The sequence below is a fragment of the Panthera onca genome, chromosome C2, assembly GCF_046562875.1.
Source record: "Panthera onca isolate mPanOnc1 chromosome C2, mPanOnc1 haplotype 2, whole genome shotgun sequence".
NCBI lineage: Eukaryota > Metazoa > Chordata > Mammalia > Carnivora > Felidae > Panthera > Panthera onca.
The window spans coordinates 52,769,144-52,792,920 of record NC_138347.1 but is presented as its reverse complement, the minus strand read 5'-3'; the positions used below and the strand labels follow the sequence as shown (position 1 = coordinate 52,792,920).

The 23,777-nt window shown below is 38.7% G+C and overlaps 1 protein-coding gene across 4 annotated transcripts in view; it reads left to right on the top strand.

Annotated features, from left to right (window-relative positions):
* Positions 1–8,534, top strand: part of CBLB (Cbl proto-oncogene B) — a 211,760-nt gene extending 203,226 nt beyond the window's left edge. For all 4 annotated transcript variants that reach the window (XM_060640125.3, XM_060640124.3, XM_060640127.3 and 1 more), the window contains one exon: positions 5,081–8,534. In XM_060640125.3, the coding sequence (XP_060496108.1) occupies positions 5,081–5,340 (260 nt within the window). In that variant the 3' untranslated portion in view covers positions 5,341–8,534. The remainder of the gene's footprint in view (positions 1–5,080) is intronic.
* Positions 8,535–23,777: the final 15,243 nt, after the last annotated feature.

Here is a 23,777-nt window from a genome sequence, read left to right as displayed (position 1 = left end):
ATGGGTTTCCTGGAGGTTTTTCCTGGTAAAAGGTACCATTTTTTTTTTAGTGTTATCTACTAGGATCAAAAATACATACCTTTAGGGTGAGAAGATGGTAGCATCGTCGATCCTGAGCTCACCTCTTCTCATTGACACACTAAGCCTGCAACCACACATAGAGCAAGTGTCTCTGAGGATGACCAGAAGACTAGCAAAACAGCTCTTCCAGAGCTACAAAAAGAAAAAGTCACATTGACAAGGGTAGAAGGGGCAGAGAGGAAATGTGGCTGTGAACCAAACCCCTGGAATGGCAGCCCACAAGCAGGAGGGATATCACGGGACAGAGGTCCTCGCTGGAGCAGGCAGTTCAAGCCCCACACTGGGTACCCCCCCACCGACCCTAGGCATCTGCATCGGGAATATGAGACCCCATAATATCTTTGAAAATCAGTGGGGATTAACTCCAGAAGAACCAGAGGGCCATAGGAAATTCAGACTCCACTCTGCTCTTAAAGGGCCCACACATAAACTCACTCCAAGAGTTAGCACTGAAGCAGCACTTTAAAAAGGACCGGTGCGGGGCGCCTGGGTGGCGCAGTCGGTTAAGCGTCCGACTTCAGCCAGGTCACGATCTCGCGGTCCGGGAGTTCGAGCCCCGCATCAGGCTCTGGGCTGATGGCTCGGAGCCTGGAGCCTGTTTCCGATTCTGTGTCTCCCTCTCTCTCTGCCCCTCCCCCGTTCATGGTCTGTCTCTCTCTGTCCCAAAAATAAATAAAAAACGTTGAAAAAAAAAATTAAAAAAAAAAAAAAAAAAAAAGGACCGGTGCCATTAGTGTTAATTTATTATCATAGAACATGCGCAGGAGGGACAGAGATCTGTAAAAACTTTTTCCAGGCATGGAAGTGTTGGCAGGCACCATCTTTCTTGCCCTCCTTTAGCCTAGCTAGCCCAATGCTGGTGGTCACCAGTTCAGACACCCTCCATCTACTTTCCTAGCACTGCTCATCCCACCCTGGCATTCCCCTGTGGACCCACCCTGCCACTTCCTACAGATGTCCCTCCAAAGTGGTTCCTGCCCTGACACACCTGGAGGGCAGCCATGGTCAGGACCAGCATGCTGCCCCCCCGAAGGAACTCCTGCCCTGGGGTGGGGAGAGGCCAGCCCCACCCACATATAAACCACACATGGAATACCCCTGGAGCACCTGGTTCTGATGACTGGAGAAGACTGTACTTCTGGGCCCTATAGGAGACCTTCTACACAAGACCACTACCTTCAAGATCAGGAGACAGTGCTGATCTACCTAATATGTAGAAACAGAGTCAGACAAAATGAGAAGACAGAGGAATAATTTCCAAATGAAAGAACAAGGCAAAACCTCAGGGGGAAAAAAAAAAAAACTAATTGAAACAGATAAAGAGTTCAAATAAATGGTCTTAAAGATGCTCCTGGACTTGGGAGAAGAGCGAATGATCTCAGAATTTCAACAAAGAAAATATAAAAAAGAACCAGTCAGTGCTGAAGAATATACTAACTGAATTGAAAAACACACTAGAGGGAATCAACAGCAGCTTAGAGGATGCAGAAGAATGAATTAGTGATCTCCAAGACCAAACAGTAGAAGTTATCCAAGCTGAACAGAAAAAATGAAAAAATAATTTTAAAAAATGAGGATAGGTTAAGGGACCTCTTGGACAACATCAAACATACTAACATTTGTATTATAATAGTCCCAGAAGAGAGAAGAGCAGAAAATTTATTTGAAGAAGTAATAGCTACAAGCTTCTGTAGCTCAGGCTAAAGTCAGGCTCAGGAAGCACAGAGAGCCCCAAGCAAGATGACTCCAAAAAGATCCACACAAAGACACATAATAATTAAAATACCAAAAATTAAAGATAACAAGAGAATCTTAAAAGCAACAAGAGAAAAGCAACTACCTCTATAAGGGAACACCTATAAAACTTCCAGCTGATTTTTCAGCAGAAACTTTGCAGGCCAGAAGGGAGTGCATGATACATCCAAAGTGCTGAAAGTGGGGGGTGGGGGGGGACCTACTACCAAGAATACTGCACTTGGCAAGATTATCATTCAGAATTGAAGGAGAGAGTTTCCCAGACAAAAGTTAAAGGAGTTTATCACCACTAAACAAGCGTTACAAGAAATGCTGAAGGGACTTCTTAAGTGGAAAAATAAAAAAGGCCTTACATAGTAAAACTAGTAGATCAATTACTTATAAAGTGGTAAAATCAACTGTATCAACAATAATTAGTTAAGGGAGGTTCATAATAAAAGTATATGCAATATTACATAAACACATTAAAAGGGTAGAGGGTAATTCCACTTCTCGTATTTTTCTAAAGAAAACAAAAACACTAACTTAAAGAAATAGATGCACCCCTGTGTTCATTGCAGCAGTATTTACAGTAGCCAAGACATGAAAGCAATGTAAGTGTCCATCCATAGATGAATGGATAAAGGTGTATATACACACAGAAAGTCACACACTGGAATATTAGCCGTAAAATATGAGATCCTGACATTTGCAATAATGTGGATTGACCTAGAGGGTATTATATATACTAAATGAAATAAGTCAGACAAATACCGTATGATTTCTCTTGTATGTGCAATCTAAAAAAAAACAAAAACAAAAAAAAAACTCATAAATACAGAGAACTAGTAGTCGTATGGGGGTTGAGAAATGGGCAGAATAGCTGAAGGAGATTAAGAGGTACAAACTTCGAGGGGCACCTGAGAGGCTCAGTGGGTTCATCATCCAACTTCAGCTCAGATCATGATCTCACAGTTCGTGGGTTCAGTCCCTGCATCAGGCCCTCTGCTGTCAGCATAGAGCCTGCCTCACATCCTCTGTCCCTCCCCCACTTGCGCTCTCTCTCTCAAAAATAAACATTAAAAATAAAAGAAGAACAAACTTCCAGTTGTAAGTACAACATAAGGAATATAGTCAATAATATTGTAATAACTTTGGTGACAGATGGTAACTATACTATGGTGAGCATTTAGTAATGTATATAAATATCAAATCATTGTTGTACACCTGAAACTAATATATTTTATGTCAACTGTACTTCAATTAAAAATACATAAGCTTATTAAATTTAAAAGTTCCAAATCTTAAGACTTCATTGTCAGTTATACTATTCAATATGTCTCTGGCTGCCACAGTAGCCTTCCCACTTATGTGATATATTTAGCTGTTCTTTTCAAAGATGCTTGACATTCATGTGCCTTTCTCCGTATTTTGGACAAAAACAAAATAACAGTATTAAAAAAACTCTTAAAGAATTACCTATAGAATACAAGGAATTTAGACTTGTATTTAAGTCTAAGTACTTTTCTCACCCAAAAGTAAATCAGAACAGACAAGATTTCAATGTATGAATTCTGTGTTGAAGCTCAGAAAGCTTGCTAGGATTTCTAATCTTTTTTTTTTTTTTTTTTGAAATGATTAGAAGTGAAGTAAAATTTATTGTCCATCTCTGTGTGACATAATGGAAATACTTAATAGAAAATAAATGGAACCTGAAAACACAGTAAGAAATGCAATTTAGCAGACCATAATTAACTTGAGATGTTTAGTTACGGATGCAAGAAACAGTACAGACTTGAGCAAGAACCAGAAATTAATGTATGTTCTTGTATATGAGCGTAATTTAATAAGCTGTATCTACAGCTATATCTTTTTTTCAAACTGGGCAGTATCCTATAAGAAAATTTAAGACTGCCATACAATGTGGTGTGGAACTGAGTATCTTCATACTGGAGGCTTTCACATATGTATTCTATGCTGCTATATTGCTAGAATTGTAAACAGGGTATTTTTTACAAGCTACCTTCTCATGGAAAAATAGACTTGTAAGAAAAATGTAAAAGAATGGACTAGATAATTTTTTATTTCAATTTGATTATTATTGAAAATATCTGCTTACAATTTCCCATGAAGGTATTGGGAAAGTTGGCAAAGCAGCAGAGACGAGGAAGGAGAGGATGGAGACCAGAGTCACAAGGCATTTGGATTGTACCCTCACTTCCTCATTCACTTAACTTTGATTTATCATCGGACATTTGTCAGTGGTCTGCGGAAGATATTAAAGAAGCATTGATGTTTAAAGAGTCTTAAATCCATAAATGTATTTCATGGCATAAATTTGACAATTTTTATTTTCATTTTTTTTTTAATTTAGGCTTTTGATATATAGTACCAAGTATAGATATTATGGAACTCCACAACAGAAGTGCCTTTTCAAGCTACTGGTCCCTGCCCTGGTGATCTGTGTGCCATGGTGGTCTGTAACTTTTTCTCTTAGTAAGATTACTCTCCATTCATGGTTACCAGTGTCATTTGATTTAACTTGGAGAAACTTATCAGGGGACTTATATGGAGCCCAAATCTTCACTGCTGAGGTTTCCACTGGCTTTGCTTTTTCTTTAGCAAAACTTCCTAAGTTGCAATCTGGATACAGTATTTGAACAAAGCACTGTTTACTTCTGTTCAGCCGGTTAACTAACAGTAGACCCGAAGCACCTGCTATTTCCCCCCTTCCCCAGCACAGATGACAGCATGATTAACTTAAAAAATCAGACAGGCCAGGACATTACGGTGCATATTGCTCAGAGTAACTGTGCTGTGGCCTGGGTGGAATGGAGGACCCGATGGGGATGTCCTCCCAGGAATGTTGACAACCTTTTAACAGTTTCCTCTGGTAGAAACTTCCCAAAAAAGTTCCTTCACCATAGTAGGAAAAAATAAGCTGTGTTCCCATACTGAAAGCCTTTCTTTTTTAATTTTTTCCCCTTTTCTATCCCTTATTTTATATGGCTTAAAGAATACTATGTAGAATTGGGAAGAAATCTGTATTAATTTCTCAAACTTCCAACACATTCTAACTCCGTTTTTTAAATGTTCAAAATGGGGACAATATAACCTACCCTACAATAGTATATAAAAATGAGAAAAAAAAATTTTTATGGAGATAATGACAAACAGCATTTTCATATAGAATGAGATCATACCGATAAGTTGTCTTTATTTTTATCCCATTATTTACATGCTGTCTCTCTTTTAAAATCTACAGATGGTTCACAAGCACCAGCCAGACCTCCTAAACCACGACCCCGCAGGACTACACCAGAAATCCACCACAGAAAACCCCATGGGCCCGAGGCAGCATTGGAAAATGTTGATGCGAAAATTGCAAAACTCATGGGAGAGGGTTATGCCTTTGAAGAAGTGAAGAGAGCCTTAGAGATAGCTCAGAATAACGTCGAAGTGGCACGTAGCATCCTCCGAGAATTTGCCTTCCCGCCTCCAGTCTCTCCACGTCTAAATCTATAGCAGCCAAGACTGTCAACACCAAAATGGCAGGCATTCGATATTCCAGGATCATGGAAAAGAGACAAGTGAGAGAAGGTGTCTCCTCGTGTGGCATCTCGAGAAGAGGCTTGGAAGTGCTGCTTCTCAGAAGACAGCTGCTTGCTCAGGATGTCAACAGCTGTGCTTATTTCTGCTAGCCATACTTTTAAATCAGGGTTGAACTGACAAAAATAATTTAAAGACGTTTACTTCCCTTGAACTTTGAGTCTGTGAAATGCTTTTCCTTGTTTACAAGTTGGCGAAGTTGCAGTTTGTTTTTGTTTTTAGATTCGTTTTAGGGTTTTTGTTTTTTTGATACCTGTACTGTGTTCTTTACAGACCCTTGGTAGAGTGGTCAGGTCTGCTGTAACATCTCCCACCAACTCCCTCACTGTCCACGTCAACAGCTAAGTCACATGTTCATTTTGATCTCTCCCACCCCGCCCCGTCCCCACTCCTGCCCAGGTCCAGTTCCATTTCTCCCATTTACAAGATGCTTTAAAGGTTCTGATTTTCAATGTGTCAAACTAATGCAAAAAAAAAAAAGTGTGTGGCCTTCACTACTGAGTCTTTTCTTTGGAAACCTTTGCTGTTGTGAGATGGGAAAATTATGAATGTATAAAGCATTTTTTTGTCAATGAACTAACTGCCTTTTGATAAGGGGTTTTCATATGATCTAAAGGAACATCCCTTTTTAGTGTAAGTTTTTTGATCTTTAACCTCCCATATTCTCATCTTTGCCATCCCAGGGGTGTCACTACTCTGTAAAAATATAAAATATTAGAAAGCAACTACTGCAGATGTGGGAGAAATACACTTGCACATGACAATGCCGTACTGAAGTTATATAATGAGGTCCCCTGACATTTATGCCTGCATTACTTTGAGGCATGCTGAGTAAGAGGGCCGTCTCCCTGAAATATATTAATAATTTTCAGATAAAATTACCATACCTTTCCCGAAGTGGAATAGAGTTCATTTCCTATTTGAGTGATTATACTCTGGTACCTAACAGGTTTAGGAACCAGCTCACATTGCAGTGGAAAAGTTAAATCTTTGATGCACTGTTAAGTGCCAATGCTACTGTGGCAATGTTTTTTTTTTTTTTTCCTTTGGCAAAATCTCTGCAATCAAATTAGAGTTCATATTTGATTTGTAGATTCTCATTGCTCCATCCAGTCAGGGGAAAGAAATTCATCTAGTTTTGCTTTTTTTTCTCCCCCAAAATGGAGGTTGGTTCTTCAGAAACATTGTTTTAATCTACAAATATTTATTGAGCATCTATGATGTGCTTGATGCCATTAGGCACTATGTTTTTAAAGCACAAACTCGCAACTGATTCCAATATAATGTTTTGTTATTCTTTATCTGTGCTTTTGGTGGTAAAAGTCTCTCTCTGATGGACAAAGCCTAATGAGTAGTGGAGAAATGGGACAAAAACTAGGCCTGTGTAAAATGCTTGAACCCACAGAAGTTTCCCTAAATATGGACTAATTGCGGGTTTGTGCACCTTTCTACCATTCCCTCTCTAAACTTCACACCCAGTGTGATGTAATAGGATGCATCTGAGAGCTTCAGGCTTTGAAAGGACAGGACCAAACAGCTAGCAGGACCCCAGGGAAGTCCATGTTCAGGACTGGAACAGCCACCAGGTTAACCTGAGGAGGTGAACTAATGCATTGTTTTCAAAGAGGCATGTGCCACATATCCTTATTCGTCAATTTGGCTATCACGATAGGAGGTCCTTGAGAGGAGTCACAGGTCTTGGGTGTTTTAATTTCAAGTGATTCTGCACTGGTTAATGTCACTGGAGAGGAATTTTTACTTTTCCTTAGATGTTCTTCCTCCAGGTGGAGGAGTGCAGTTTTTGTACTTTTAAAAAATTGCATCAGCTAATTCTTCATTGATTTATGAACTCTGCATATATCATGATTATTCACTTTTGTGTAACCAGTCTCTGATGTCACATTGAAATAGCACTGTATATTTTGTTTTTTTATGACTTGCTGATCATAGGTACAACTAAAAGCCAAAAGTTGCCAATTCATTGTGATAACATTGTTATAACTTTAATAGGGAATGAGATAAACTACTAATGTTAGGAAACATAGTACATCTTCATTCAGACAATTTTCAAATATGTGAAATTTTCCAGTGAGAATTAGAAAAAGACTGGTGATAATATAGTAAATTTAGACAGACTTTTTAAATCTATTTTGCAAAGAAAATGTGCTAGCCCCCACTAAAATCTCTGCATCTTGTACCCAATAGTAGCCATCAGTTTTATCATGAAAAAGAATGAATCAAAAACATGAGTGGAATGGAAAGAGGGAAACTTTCAAACAGTCATGAAAAGCCCATTGCTACCTATTACCAACGACTACCAAACTAAAAAAAATATATATTTTTTGTAGAAATAAACCTACTTTAATCATAGAAGTGACTACCCATTAAGGGTTGGAAATGAAGGTGGCTTGGTTTCACTGTGATCCAGAAAGTTAGACATTCCTTCCATTTCTCAAGACTTAGTAATACAATTATTTTTTGAGCCAGTACACCATATAATCCATATACTTAAATCATGGCCAATATTGCTCTCCTCCATCCCCCAACATGTTCTGGGGATAGAAGTACTTATCCTCAATGATAACCCAGTAAATTAGTCTGCATAATTTTTTTTCCCCTTGATGTCTGCAATACCCTGGCCAAATTTTCTACAATTGAATCAGAGTAGTGCTTATGGTTAACTTGAACCTCCTTCCACATGACCTTTAGCTCTTGCCTGTTCACCTCCCATCGCCCGCATTGCAAATAGTCTTACTAAAGCCCTAATTGCAACTTCAAAGGGTCCATTTGTTAACTCAATATTTCACACACAAGAACACTTGCAAAGATTTCTTCATAATGTGAATTTTTTTCTTTTTCAGTTCCATAAGCATTTCCTACAGTTTGGACATTTATTTTTCCTCTTGAATTTTCAACTTGAAGCTTTAATTTGCACTGAATTATCTAACCTGGTTAAAATTTTCATTTTCTTCTCTTAAGCTGACACATTTGGAAGCAAATTACAGTGTGTTTTCAACAATACAGGTACTGCCTGTTGACCTGGAATTTTAGTGCTTCTAGGAAAAGTTGCCAGAAAAAGACAGCAATAGAGTGAAGGGTTTCTTCCCAATTACTATTTTTTTTTAATGCCTTTTTAAAACTTGTCTAATGTGGCAAAATAGTTATGTGTTCAATTAATTTATATTCATCTTTTTTCAATTCTGGTTATTATGTAAACTCAAGTACTTTATCTGTTCTTTTAAGGTATTTTATAAAATGAATCTTAACAAAATGCAGAGTTGGTATATATTTTTCTAATGAACACAAACATTTCTTTCACAGCATTTCTATGTTTTCTTTGTGTTAAACAAAAGACATTGGATTCAAAAGTTAACTGGACAAAATGGTACCAAATGCCCATCCCAGATGGGTATTAGTTATTAAATACCAAAACCATATCCTTTTAAGATATTTACATAAATAAGCTCCTTCTGTGTCTTAGACGTGAAAGTCAGAGTTCTGGTAAGGTTACAAGAATCCTATCTGGGAAAGGCTGAAGCATTTCCGATGACATGGTATATAATTGATAATTCCTAATCAACTAACATCTAATTTTCTCTAAATTTTTGATAGTTTTAATCATTTGTTATATAATGGAGAGCATATAAAATGGGCCAGTATATAACGGGGAGGGAACAATGGAAATGAAAAAAAAAAATGTTAATAACTACTTTTATATCAAGAACCATAAAATGTGAAAGTAGTACCTGCAAAATCCCATGCATCTTTGTAATAGTATTTATGCCCTTAATAGTTATGCCCTCCAAGCACATACAATTAAATGGGGGCATACATATAAGCAAATAATTCCAATACAATAAATGCTACAAAGAAATGGTCACATTGTACTGGAATTATGTATTTATAGTAAATGCTTAAGAACATTTATGGGACCCTTACTGTATATACCATGTACTACTATATGGGCCCTTACTATGTGAACTTAGTAAAACATTTAATACTTTTAACAACCATCAGGCCTCTTGGACCTCAGAAGCAAAATAGGGAGTGACACATTCCTTCTGGAAATTTTGACTAGTGATAAGGCTGTATAACATCTTGTCAGCCTAAAAGAGGAAAACTCCAGAGGTAAAACATTTCAACTAAGAGTAGCACACATGCTAAAACACGGCTACTTAGGCAAAGGTGAGAAATAATGGGTCTGAGGAACACAGAAAAGGCTGAAGAGAGTATGTTGGTGCCTCTTAGTAAAGGACTGTGCAAGACATCTAAGATTCTAGGAACCATTGAATTAGCAATCTGTTGCTGGAGGTCAGAGTTGGCAGTAACCATGAAAATAACTAGAATTAGGGTGTGTCTAACAGGAATTGCCACATCAAATGGCAGGCAATAGGCTAAGGGAAATTTAATTTCCATGCCTTTTCTTCGTGTCCCTCTTTTGCTTGATTTTCAGATGAAACTTGAACAGTATTCATAATTACCTGTTTTTGCTTCCGTGTCATCCCTACTGACACTACCCTCCTTTAGGTCTGAATTATGACTCTTTTAGAATTTGACTTCCAGGCTCCAATGCAAGACAGAATGAAGGTTCTGAACTTCAAATCCAATGTTAGTCCCCAGTGGCTTCCGATGATAGGGATTCCCTGTCTGCATTCCTGTTTATACTCCCCTCCCACCCAAGGCCCTCATCACTTTTGCTAAGCTTACAATTGCCGAAATATGCTCTATGTCTTTGCGCTACTCCTGAATATCCCTTTCCCTTTTCCCAGTCTGGCCTACTCTTAGTTTTCAAAGTCCAGCTCAAGCATTGCCTGTGTGAGTCACCCCCTATCTTATCCCACAGATTGAGTCGAGCATGCCATCTTTTTATGCCTCACACAGCGCAATATAACACCTAAGTGGTTCTGCAGTCACCTTATCCCACAGATGGTCCCAACTAGACTGAATTTCCTTCGTAAAGGTAGCGCATCTGACTTCTGTGTCCCAAGTTCCTAATACAGAACATGTACGTAGTGCACAATAGGATGTTTCAAATAAAAATTGCACCCTTGAATAGCCAATGCTAGAAACAACCCTAAGTTCTGGCTTCAGCTTGCCACTAGCTTCTGTGTGAAATGGTATCTTTCTTTGATCCTGCTTGCTTCACCCATGGACCAGAAGATACATGTAACTACTCACTAACATGACCACAGTAGGTACCTCAGTTTGTGTTCCCTGTTGAGATAGGGAAAATTATTTATAACCAAAAAACTCAGATGCACCAAGTAAAAGCTAGGATATTATAAAATTTACTTTGGTAAAGCTCAAACCTGTCTTTTAGTAACTTGAGAAGCTAAGAGAATACTCACTTCTTCATAAAGAGATTATGACAAATGTCTATTTTAGAGATTACTGCTCACAAATTCCTATGGCAACATGACAGTGGTTAAGAGTACAGGCTGTGAAGCCAGATTACCTAGGATCAATCTCTACCTCTGCCACTTCCAAGCTATGTGACCTTAAGCAAGTATCCTAACCTCTCTGCCCATTAGTTGCCTCATATGTAAAAGGAAGATGGCAACCACATCTACAGTAAAGGATAATTGGGGGACTCAATGAGCAAATGCACTAAAGAACTCAGAACATTCCTGGTACCATTGAATGCTCAATAAATGGCAGCTGTCATTACCACATGCCCTACCCAGGGCACTTAAGCCACATTTTATCTCTTGGAATCCCCAGAGTAGACCACAGAGAGAAGCATGCCTGCCAAAGCAAAGGGCAGATAACAGTGGAACAAGACTGTTGTGGCTAAACAGGAAATTTGAAACTTTAAGGGTAATGATCTACACATTCTGCCAAAAAACTGCAGAGTTGAGTTTTGAATATAAAACCTTTGCTACCATTCATGCATTCTTCCTGTGCTTGTTACTCAAAATCCAGAACAGTGAGGGTAGAAATTACAGTTGGTGAGCTGGCTGGAATGCCAAAGCCAGTGTGGTTCCTTGAGAGCTGTTTTCTTCCCCATTGACGACCACCTAAACCAAATATTCAGAAGCCCCTTATTTACAGCCAAGAGGCCGCCTTTTTGTTCATTTGTTTAAAATCTAGTTCAGGCACAAAAATTAATTTTGTCTTTAGGGTAGAGAGAAAAGCAAGAAAACTAGTGGCGTTCTTTAGTCCCCTCATACCAAATGTGGCCAGATATTGACGTGGACTTTTCCTTTTCTCCTAGAATGAGGAGGCTAAAGCTCCAGAGATAAAACAACAGATGAAACACATGCATATTCTAAAAAACCCACCTAGCAAACCTCTGCAGGACTCATTAAGATGCTGGCAGCAGAACTTTCTTCTGCACCCTCCCAAGTATACGATGGATTCAGGGGTTGACCTGGGAGAAGTGAGTGATGGATAAGAATGTTAAGGATTGAGTCCACCTCTCCCTATCCAAGGGATAGCTCCAGAAAGCCAACTGCAAAGATTAGAAAACTGTCATTTCTTTCTATTGGATGTCTGTGCAGTGGACTTACTGATCTGCCATCTGTGAGTATGTGAGTTAAAAGAAAACAAAATGGTCTGCAGTGAATCACTGACAAGCAGCTCCACCATGGGGAGGGCAAGGATGCATCATATCCCCCAGGACAGGCAGACTCCTGTCAAGGCTTCTGAGCTTCAGCCATCCTGACAGGAACTATGAAGGCTACCTACCAGGCACAATAACCCAAGCAGCAAAAGACTTTGGGGTGCATGCTACCAAACCAGTCATGAGGGAGTTCGGCCAATGGGTATCTTATGAGTCAGACAATAACCCAGTTAGCGACCTCCTGAAGAACTCACATAAGAACACAATGAGAGCCTCCACTGAGGGACTTGCCACACACACGAAAGAAAAACATCCAGGATTCGCTGCAGTTGCACTTGTGAAGCAAAGAGAATGTGTCCCTTTAACTCTCTGTCCCCTGTCCCAACCCTGAAGCAGCAGACACCTAAAAGTGAAGAGGAGTGGTAGAAAAGAATAGATCTTGCTCCTTCTCTTCTTCTAACCCCTGAGGCTGGAGCCTGGCCAGGGCTGGGAGACCCTGAACAGACTAGACTGGATTAGAATGTTGGTGACCAGATAAGAGAGAACTGACAGTCAAAAGTCGTGATATTGGGGCGGGGGGCAGAATTACAGCATAACTTGTGTTGGCAGCCCATCAGGTTGACAGTGTTCAGTGAATTGGTTACTAAAAATAAAACAAAAACCATTTTATTTAAAATTGACTTTGGTGGTTTCCGTAGCTTAAAGAAAAGCATTCAAAATCACTGCAAGGTCCTTCACTAGGAAGATGCTGTGGGCTGGGCAACTCCATTTCTGTCTCTGGAGTAACTTCCTGCCTGGCAAGCTCAGCCCTGTCCAGCCCTCTAGCTGAAAACTCCAGTTATCTGCCCCACAGTCACTGCAGTGAAGACTCTCTTATCTCCATCACCCAACAGTGTGGGGTCCAACCTCATCCCCAACTCTCCCTCCCTTCATGGCAGACATTCCTTTTCCCACAGGAAACTATTCAAACCTCATTTGTTTGCTGGTTTATGAGGTAAATATGTGGGGCATGAAATAAACATCTGGCATCAACTTACCTAGAATATCACTGATTGTGCTGAAATTACTCTCAAAAGGAACCGCACATTTCCCGGAAGAAATGTTCCAGTGTGAGATGCAAAATATCTTTGCAGAAAATTAAACTTAACCACAAGCACCTAGACCTGAGGCTTGTCAGACATGAATCAAAACAGCAGTACCATGACAGTTATTTGTATAAATGTTTAATCAAGAGCGATGTGCAATGCTATTTATCTGAAATTTCTTGCAAAATAAGGGGGAATAGGTGGTTGAAAGCAAGACTAATGTATCTCTATTGGGCTTTTAAATCAGTGCTAACATAATTAAACATTTATATAGCACTTTGGATTTGGGAAAGTATTCTATTTTGTTTTCAAGGTTCTAGTTCTCAAAGCTCTTTTGAAATAGGTATGTTATCCTTGGCATCTTCTCTCTGCACATAAAGAGAATTCATAAGCCGGAGTCAAGAATAACTTTCAACAATTCAACAATTCACAAGAAGAGCTCGAATTATAACCTATCAATTAGTCCCCCTCTACAGATTAGATATTAAAAATAGATCTCAAAACAGCCAGGCAAGATCTAAGCAATCGTTTTGTGGGCAAGCAAGGGAACTGAAAATGAGCACGTGACTTCACCTACTACTATTATCGCATATGGCAGCAGTGTGGGCAAGATAAATATATTTCCTTATTGACTAGTTGTTCTGTATTAAAAATGATTTGGCAATTGGTCAACACTATGAGTAAACATACTCATGTAGCTGAAGCTGAACTATATACTGCAAATCCCACAAAGTGATAACAACTTGAAAATGTGCAGGAGTTAATAAATCTGCATTGCAAAATGGCTTAACACTATGGGTCATTCGAACTAGCCATTTTCAATGTGCATAAAGTACCTATTTTGTTATTAATTCACTGTATATGTTAAAAAGGAAAAAAATTACATTACAGCCTACCATTTCTTAGCAAAAGACAGGCAGATAATTGATTCAGTGAAAAGCCAATAAGCAGGGAAGGGGAACAAATATTCTCACAGGTTAAACCAAAAACATCTGTTTCATTATAAAGCTCCAGCGTGTAACACAAAAGCACCTTTGGCCATCATGCAATTAATCTCTGAGAGGCTATAAACTTGTCGTGTTAAGGACACTGCAAATTCAGCTTCAATATACTTTGCCTTTCAGATTAATGGCATGTAAGGACACTTATGTCTCTCATCAGCACTTCGGCGCCTTGAGAAGACCAATGTTCTTGTTCTCTTCTCAAAGGACCACTACCACTTTGGTGCGTGACTTGTCAATTCTTTGTGGTGTTACCCCTTACGTTAAATTCACTTGGAGTTGAAGATTGGAACAAGAGCACTTGCTTCCTTTTGGACCACACGCTACCATTCCACCTGGAAAATTTGAAAGTATGCAAAAGTGTTCAAACCCTCTACTGTTGATTAAGATCTGTTCTGATACAAATCAGGAGATTCAAGCTGCACTTTCCCCAGGAGAATGGTCAAGGATTTGATAAAATATCACTGAAAAAGCGCTAAATCACAGCATAGATGTAGCAGTGCTCAGACTCTATTTTGTGTTCCTTAGCGAAGTTAAACTCTACCATCCTCAGATTTTACTTCATGCCCAAATTTCTTCATCTAGAAAGAATATATGCCACAGGATACTGTGCAAATCCACAGCTGAGTTTAAAAGACTTCCGGTGGCTTCAGTGATACTCTCTACATTTTTAATATATATATTAATATATATATTAGTTATATATATTATATGTATATATAAAATGTTTATTTTTTTATAACGATCAGGAACTAGAACTCTTTCACTGATTGCTTACAGATGTATGGAAACCATAATACATGTATTATGGTTTCCATACATAGTTTCAGCTATTCAAGTTCTTAGCAGTTCTAAAGTCTTGGTCAGTGAGAAAAGCCCCAGAAAAAATTCTGGCTTTTAAAATTCTTCGCCCATAACTTCAGAAGTCATTCGTCCATGATATCATTCAGTATCAACTTTCTTCTCATATAAAAACCCAGGAGAAATGTTAATCAAATCGGTGACTATCATCTCTCTAGGCACGTTTCTGCATCTACAACATATCAAGGTTAGACTTTTTTTCTTTTTTTTTTTTTTTTTTTTTAAATTTTTTTTTTTTTCAACGTTTTTTATTTATTTTTGGGACAGAGAGAGACAGAGCATGAACGGGGGAGGGGCAGAGAGAGAGGGAGACACAGAATCGGAAACAGGCTCCAGGCTCCGAGCCATCAGCCCAGAGCCTGACGCGGGGCTCGAACTCACAGACCGCGAGATCGTGACCTGGCTGAAGTCGGACGCTTAACCGACTGCGCCACCCAGGCGCCCCAAGGTTAGACTTTTTTTCTATACATTCTTTAGAATCTAAATCTATATGGGAGAAGAACACCAAGAACACCAACATAAGTAGCTTCTGAATTCCCCTCCTCCCATTGGCGCAGCAAATACGCAGCTACGCACGGATCATTTTTCTCGGAGAGAAATCCAAAACCTAGAGAAGGGATCCCTAAGGTAGGAAAAGCTACCTACCTACCTACCAAGGAAAAGCACTCTTGCCATAAACCCCATGCCAGTCACAGTGCCAGGTGGTCCAGAGGCAACCCTGAAACTGTAACTTTTCCCTGAGGAGCAAAGGGGTTGGCTAAAAGGTACAAACTTTGAGTTATAAGATAAGTAAGGTCTGAGGATCTAATGTATAAAAATGTGATTATAGTTGATAATAATGTATTTTATAATTAAAATTTTCTAGAACTTAAGTGTTCTTACCAAAAAAAAAAAAAAAAAAAGGTAAATATGTGAGGTATGGATGCGATAATTGTAGGAACTCTTTCACAATGTCTATACCAAATGAGCACGTTGTACACTTCAAATATAAAATTTTGCTTGTCAATTATTCCTCCATAAAGCTGACAAAATAGAGATCTGAAAATATAAATCTATAAGGGGAAAATATTCTAGATAAGCCACTTCATCTCTTGATGAAAACTATGAAGACAATCAAATCTTATATTTTTTGAGGTTGAAGACTTCCGTTCCCTTCCCATTAGAGGACTGGTGGGGCTACCTTCATGATACACACGTCATACACACCGCAGTCTGGGTTTTGGTACACCATGAATGAGAATTCAGAAGCAATATGTGTGAAGCTTTTGTAGACGAGGGTGTACTTTCAGGCAAACTCCAGTAAATGCAGGAATTTGAAAGCCAACAGAATTTAAGGCAGAATTTCTGGGAAACTTCTGCACCAGCTTTCAGCTCACGATGCAGCTGTCTTTGGTACGTTATTAGGGAGATTAACTTTAAGCACATCCTGGTTTAGTTCAGAGCAAGATAACTGACCTTGGTTTCCATCAGGGCAGTGGGTTTGCTGTAAATCCTCGAGTCTTAAATTCTGGAAGCCTAGAGATAAGTTGCCGCCGAGAGCTTTACATTCGTGCCTGTTATCTGAGGACACCCACGGCACACAGTACAAAATCTACCCACTTGAAGAAACCTTTCCAGGCCATGTGCTAAATGTGAACTTATTGGGGGTATTACTGAGGAGTTATTTTCATAGACGGGTAGACCCGGAAGGGCCCTCAAGAACTCACTGTGTTCATCTTCCTTGCCCTTATCTTAAGAGATATACGCACCATGTGCCATCCAGACCCGAGCTTGCCTGGATTTCTATTGCCATCCTTGGTCATTTCATAATATTCCTTCCAACTTGAAGGGGAGTTCAAAGCAGTCAGCATTTTTTAGTTGTGTAAATTGAAACCAAGGAAATCGTGACGTATTACAAGACTGTCCAACACTGAGGCCGTGTGCAAATTCTTAATGTATTTTTAAATGAAGCTTCCCCTAGGTTAAAATATATATTTTGGCTACCTATAATTCAAATATGGTCAGTGTTGCTCAAACCTCATCTCGAACTAGGAGTGCCACGGGGTGCCAGTTACAATCCCATGCTTCATTTATGCAAATGCAACTTTTACCATCGAGGGCCCCGAAGAATTGCTTCAAAAACATCTTCCTCAGGGACTCACTGTCTAGTGAGATGGAATGTGTGCATTAGCTTAACAAAATTCCACCCCACAGATCTTTATTGGAAAATCTTTAATATAATTGTTACAGACGAATTACTGTGAATTATCTCTATTAGTTTTTACATTAATTAACTGTGCGTCTGTATGTGTGTTGGAGGTGAAAATGGTTTAATGGAAGAATCCCCTGCAATTCTAGCTGTGTCATCAGTAATGATTCTGCACATGACAGTGAGAAAGATAATGACATTATTTGTGACCCAGTCTCCTTATCTACAAAGAAAAATGGTAGTACAGTCTCTCATTTATTTAAAATAACTTGGGAAAAATTAAAGAAGCACTATCTTTAAAAAGTTCTGAAAAGATGGTTCAACACCAATTAATAATGTATTGAAAGATACATTACTTTGGGGCGCCTGGGTGGCTCAGTCGGTTGAGCGTCCGACTTCGGCTCAGGTCATGATCTCACAGTCCGTGAGTTCGAGCTCCGTGAGTTCCAGCCCCGCGTCGGGCTCTGTGCTGACAGCTCAGAGCCTGGAGCCTGTTTCAGATTCTGTGTCTCCCTCTCTCTCTGCCCCTCCCCCGCTCATGCTCTGTCTCTCTCTCTCTCTCTCTCTGTCAAAAATAAACATTAAAAAAAAATTAAAAAAAAAAAAGAAAGATACATTACTTTGACCACTGTGAATGAGAGTGCTAGTGCATAGTTAGTGATTCTGTCTTTAAAGTGAAGCAAGGAGGTTTTGTATTTTTTTTTGAGAGCCACATCCTCATGTGAGGCATCATCCCTCCCCTGAAATTAATCAGCATGTAGCAAATATCCTCTTTAGTCAGTGTTAAAATTGTGGCAGCCTGCTGCGCCTGCCGTCTTGACACAGCAATTACAGTGCAAGAGCAAGACATTATTATCAATCTCTAGATGCTGAAACAGTGACATCCACCAAAAAAGGGAGTAAATCAGAGGAAATGGAAGAAAAAGACAGGGAGACAACTGCAGAGAGGGGAAGGGATCTGGGGAATGCAAGAAACAGAGATAAAATAAAGCTCTAGAGGAGAATAAAGATATTAAAAGAACAGAGAAAATATGGCACCAAAAATCCACTGCTGCATCACATTTTATTTTCAACAGGGACATTTGTCAGATTTGGCATAATTGATTAGCAGTAACAAATAAAACTCAAGAGAACTCATGAAGTAGGATGTGAGCCCGCAATTTATTTTTCATCATTAGATATTTGAGACGAGAGTAGGACTAGCTTCGAGGAAAACAAGTGAAGTAGGGCAAGGTCATTTGGGAAGATCTGTCAGTCCTTCCCATTTAATTCAGCCTACACTTGTTGAGTGTTTACTTGGTGTCTCATGTTATATAAGATAACGGAAATGAGACACAGTCCTTGCTTCAAGAGTTCATGGTGTAGGGCTAAGGTGGGAAACATTCATAACTAGCTAGAGTAGAATGAATCAAGTATCAACTTACAAGTGTGAACAGCTTCTTCACTACTGCTGATGGGTACACAGAAGATGGGTGTTCTCAGGGTACCTCTCATCACCCACACCCTCAAAGCTAGAGGTCCTGTTAACATTACTGGTTTTTGACAATCTCCCAAGCTCTGGGACTTTCCGTCAGTGCTCATGTCCAAGAATATTGATGGAAACTCCTGCACAACCATTGCTCTCCAATAGCTAACTACATAAAAGTGTATGGACCTTGGAGTCAGGCAACATATAATTAAATCACTGGACTGCTTGTTACTACTTTCATGATCTTTGGCAAGTCACTTATCCTAAGTATTACCTGTAAAATAAGGGCAATTGGATTTACTTCATAGCATTGTTGAAAGGATTAAATAAGCATATAGTAAACAATTAAAAATTATTATTTTTGAATTTGGGGTTGCATTAGTTTTCCAGGACTGCCATAACAAAATTCCACAGAGTAGGTGGCTTAAACAACAGAAATTTGTTTTCTCACATTTCTGGAGACTAGAAGTTCAAGACTGAGGTGCCATCAGGCTTTGCCTCTCTTGAGGTTTATCTCCTTGGTTTGCAAATGGCCATCCTCTTGATGACTCTTCACAGGGTCTTCCTTCTGTGCACACGTGACCCTGGGGTCTCTGGGGTCTAAACTTCCTCTCTTATGAGGGTATCAGTCAGATGGGATGATGGCCCACCCATATGACTTTATTTAAACGTATTACCTCTTTAAAGGCCCTATGTTCAAATACAGTCACATTCTAAGGTACCGACAGTTAAGACTACAACATTTGAATTTTGGGAGGGACACAGTTCAGTCCCTAACAGGGAGAATAACATGCTGAAAGTAAATGTATATACACAAACACACTCAACACCTGTGTGACTTCCTCCTAGAAAATATAGAAATATTTCCTTCACCCCAAATGCTCCATCATGTGGCATCCCAATCAAAACTATCTTCTCTTCCAGAAATAACCACTATTTTGATTTCTATCAGGATAAATTCTGCCTGTTGTTGAACTTCACATAAATGAAATCATACAGTGTGTACTCTATTGTGTTTGGCTTCTTTTACTTAACAATATGTCTATAAAACACATCCAAATAGTTCCTTGTGGCAGCACTTTCTTCTTTTTAATTGCTATGCACGAATATAATTTGTTCATTCACCCATTGAAGGGCATTTGGATTATTTCCTGTTTGGGAGTATTATGAATAAAGCTGTTACAAACACTCATATGTGTCTTAGTGAACATATGCATTCATTTCTTTTGAGTGAATTTGGTTATTAAGAGGTAAATTGCTTAATTTGCAAACAAATGAAATTTTCTAGGTAGTTTTTTTCTTACTTTAGTTTAATTCCAGTGTAATTAGAAAATATACCCTGAATAATTTTAATCCTTTGAAATTTGGTGATATTTGCTTTGATGCCAGTGTAGGCACTATTTTTTATAAATAGTCCATGTGTGCTTGAAAAGAATACTCTGCAATTACATAGTACAATGTTCTATAAATGTAATTGATGCCAATTAAGTCAAGTTGTTTGGTCATGTATTTACTCATTTTTTGATCGCTAAAATCTTTAGCTAATTATGTTTTTTTTTTCTATTTCCTTTTTTGTTAATTAACCTTATAGAGATTGAAGCTATGGTATTAGATGTATATAAATTTGAGCTGTCACGGGTTCCTAATCAATTGACTTTTATCATAATGAAATGTCAGGTCCCTCACTACCTCTTATAATATTTTTTCCTCAAAAATATTTTCCTGATATGAATAAAGCCACATACACAGTCTTTTGGCTAATGTGTTCATGGTACATTTTAAAAATTCTTTATCTTCAACTTTTCCTTCACACATTTAAAGTGTAGTTCATATAAATATATGTACATTAATATAATTAGCCAGTATGACCTCCTTCATCTTTTCACTGGAGGGTTCAATACTAATGAATTTCAGTTACTCAGATTCTTAAGTTTAAGTTTATGGTCTTGGTATTTGTTTTCATATGTTTGTGTTTATGTGTATGTTTTCTTGCCTTCCTTTGCGTAAATAAAACTTTTCAAAATTATTCTACTTTTCTTCCATCATCAGTTTTTAATACAATGTTTCATTATTCCCTTGGTAGTTAACAAAAATCATTTAGAGATTACAATACACATCCTTTACATCTACTGAATATTGAAGACTTATGTTTATCTGTCCTAAAACTGAATTTCTCTTTACTTGCTTTTATAACTTCCAGGAATCTCTTATTTTCTTGAACATATTGACTGTACTCATTTAAAAAAATTTTTTTAACGTTTATTTATTTATTTTTTTGAGACAGAGAGAGACAGAGCATGAACAGGGGAGGGTCAGAGAGAGAGGGAGACACAGAATCTGAAACGGGCTCCAGGCTCTGAGCTGTCAGCACAGAGCCCGACGCGGGGCTTGAACTCATGGACCGTGAGATCATGACCTGAGCTGAAGTCGGCCACTTAACCGACTGAGCCACCCAGGCACCCCAACTGTACTCATTTTAAAATTCTTTCCCGTATTAAAAAACTTCAGTCATCAAGAGAGCACAGTACTGGCACAAAAACAGACACATAGATCAATGATACAGAATAGAGATATGATTAAGGGTTAGTATCAAAAATCTATAAAGAACTTATCAGACTCAGCACCCCCAAAACAAATAATCCAGTGAAGACATGGGCAGAAGACATGAACAGACTTTTCCAAAGAAAACTTCCAGATAGCTAACAGACAAATGGAAAAATGCTCAACACCACTTATCATCAGGGAAATAGAATCAAAACCACCAGGAGACACACAACAATGTATGGCCAACTAATCCGTGACAAAACAGGAGAGTATCCAATGGAAAAGACAGTCTCCTCAACAAATTGTGTTGAGAAAACTGGATGGCACCATACAGAAAAATGAAACTCGAACACTTTCTTACACCATACACAAAAATAAATTTAAAATGGATGAAAGACCTAAACGTGATACAGAAAACCATCAAAATCCTAGAGGAGAACACAGGTAACAACCTCTTTGACCTCAGCTGCAGTAACTTCTTACTAGACATGTCTCCAGAGGCAAGGGAAATAGAAGCAAAAATGAACTATTGGGACCTCCTCAACATAAAAAGCTTCTGCACAGCAAGAGAAACATGAGATAGCATGAGATACCACCTCACACTGGTCAGAATGGCTAAAATTAACAACTCGGGAAACAACAGATGTTGGTGAGGGTGAGGAGAAAGGGGAACGCTTTTGCATTGCTGGTGGGAATGCAGACTGGTGCAGCCTCTCTGGAAAACAGTATGGAAGTTTATCAAAAAATTAAAAATAGAATTACCCTATGATCCAGCAATTGCACTACTAGGTATTTATCCAAAGGATACAACAATGCTGATTCGTAGAGGCACATGCACCCCAATGTTTATAGCAGCACTATCAACAATAGCCAAACTACAGAGAGAGTCCAAATGTCCATTGACTGATGAATGGATAAAGAAGATGTGGTGTATATTTATAATGGGATACTACTCAGCGATCAAAAAGAATGAAATTTTAGGATGCCTGGGTGGCTCAGTCAGTTAAGTGTCTGACTGTTGGTTTCAGCTCAGGTCATCATCTCATGGTTGGTGAGTTTGAGCTCCACATCTGGCTCCGTGCTGATGGTGCGGAGCCTGCTTTTGATTCACTCTCTGCCTCTTCATCGCACGCGCGCGCACTCTCTCTCTCTCTCTCAAAATAAATAAATAAACTTAAAAAAAAAAAGAATGAAATCTTGACGTTTGCAACAACATGGATGGAACTAGAGTGTATCATGCTAAGAGAAATAAGCCAGTCAGAGAAAGACAAATGTTATATGATTTCACTAATATGTATAATTTAAGAAACGAAACATATGAAATAGGAGAAGGGAAGGAAAAATTAGATAACAGGTAGGGAGGTAGACCATAAGAGACTCTTACATACAGAGAACAAACTGAGGGTTGCTGGAGGGGAAGTGGGGGGGATGGGCTAAACGGGTAATCATCATTACAGAGGGTAGATGTCGGGATGAGCACTGGGGGGTATATGTAAATGATAAAAATCACTGGGTTCTACTCCTGAGACCAATACTGCACAATATGTTAACTAACTTACATTTAAATAGATAAATTTAAAAATAAATAAAACAAAATTCTTTCCTGAAAATATAAATATCTGAATCATCTATTTGTCTCTCCCTATTATTACCTGTTATTTTTCTTGGTATTCAGTCTTTTTTTTTTTTTTTTTTTTTTGCCTTGCTTTATAATTCTGATTGGAAGCTTGACATTGTGGATGCAGAATTGTAGAGGCTCTTGATGGTGTTTTCTACAAAAACCATTAAAATGTTTTTAAAAATATCTAGAAATCAGATGGATCGCTTACTCTTTTGAAGATTAGTTTTAGTCTTTCATACATATGGCCTATTTGGGGTTTGCTCTTAATCCTAGGATATGATCTTTCAGGATGGGCCTCAAGGGAATGCCTGACTGTAGCAGACCCGTCTAATCGAACAGAATTTGAACATTCATCTGCATGCCACTCACAAGGCACTGAAATCTCTACTCAGCTCTTCAATCTCTAGCGGCCACTATCTTCTGGGTTTTGTAAAATCTTTCTGTATGTTTATGCAGTTTAGGAGTCAATAACTTGAAGGGAAATGATACATAGATTTCTATCCTCCCTTCTCTGTGGCTTCATTCTCTCTGGGATTTTACCCCTTTGGCAGCCCTGGTGTCTGTATTTTCAACCAGGTTAAATCAGTGCTTTTTGTTTGTGCTCTATTCCCCTGCTTAGTTGCTCTCCAATGTCATCATTGTCATCGTCATCATCATCATCACCACCAAAACACACACACACACACACACACACACACACACACACACACACACACATCATTTCTTTTTATTGACCTGTAGGTTGATTTATTATCAGTTACTCTGTGATGGACAGAACAGGTATTTACTTTTGGGCTATGATCTTTAAACATACTACTGTGATTCTCTCTAGATTAGATTTGAAATTTAATGGTAGGTAGACCTTATTGCCTTAAAATAGTGTTAATGAGTGTGAATTTGATACTGTGGCAATCCTCAGGGAAATTCTTGGTGCTCCTGGGAATATTACAGGTAGATAGGACCACAGGAAGAGTGTTCAGGTGAAACATGAAATAGCCTCTCGATATCATATATCATTTTAAG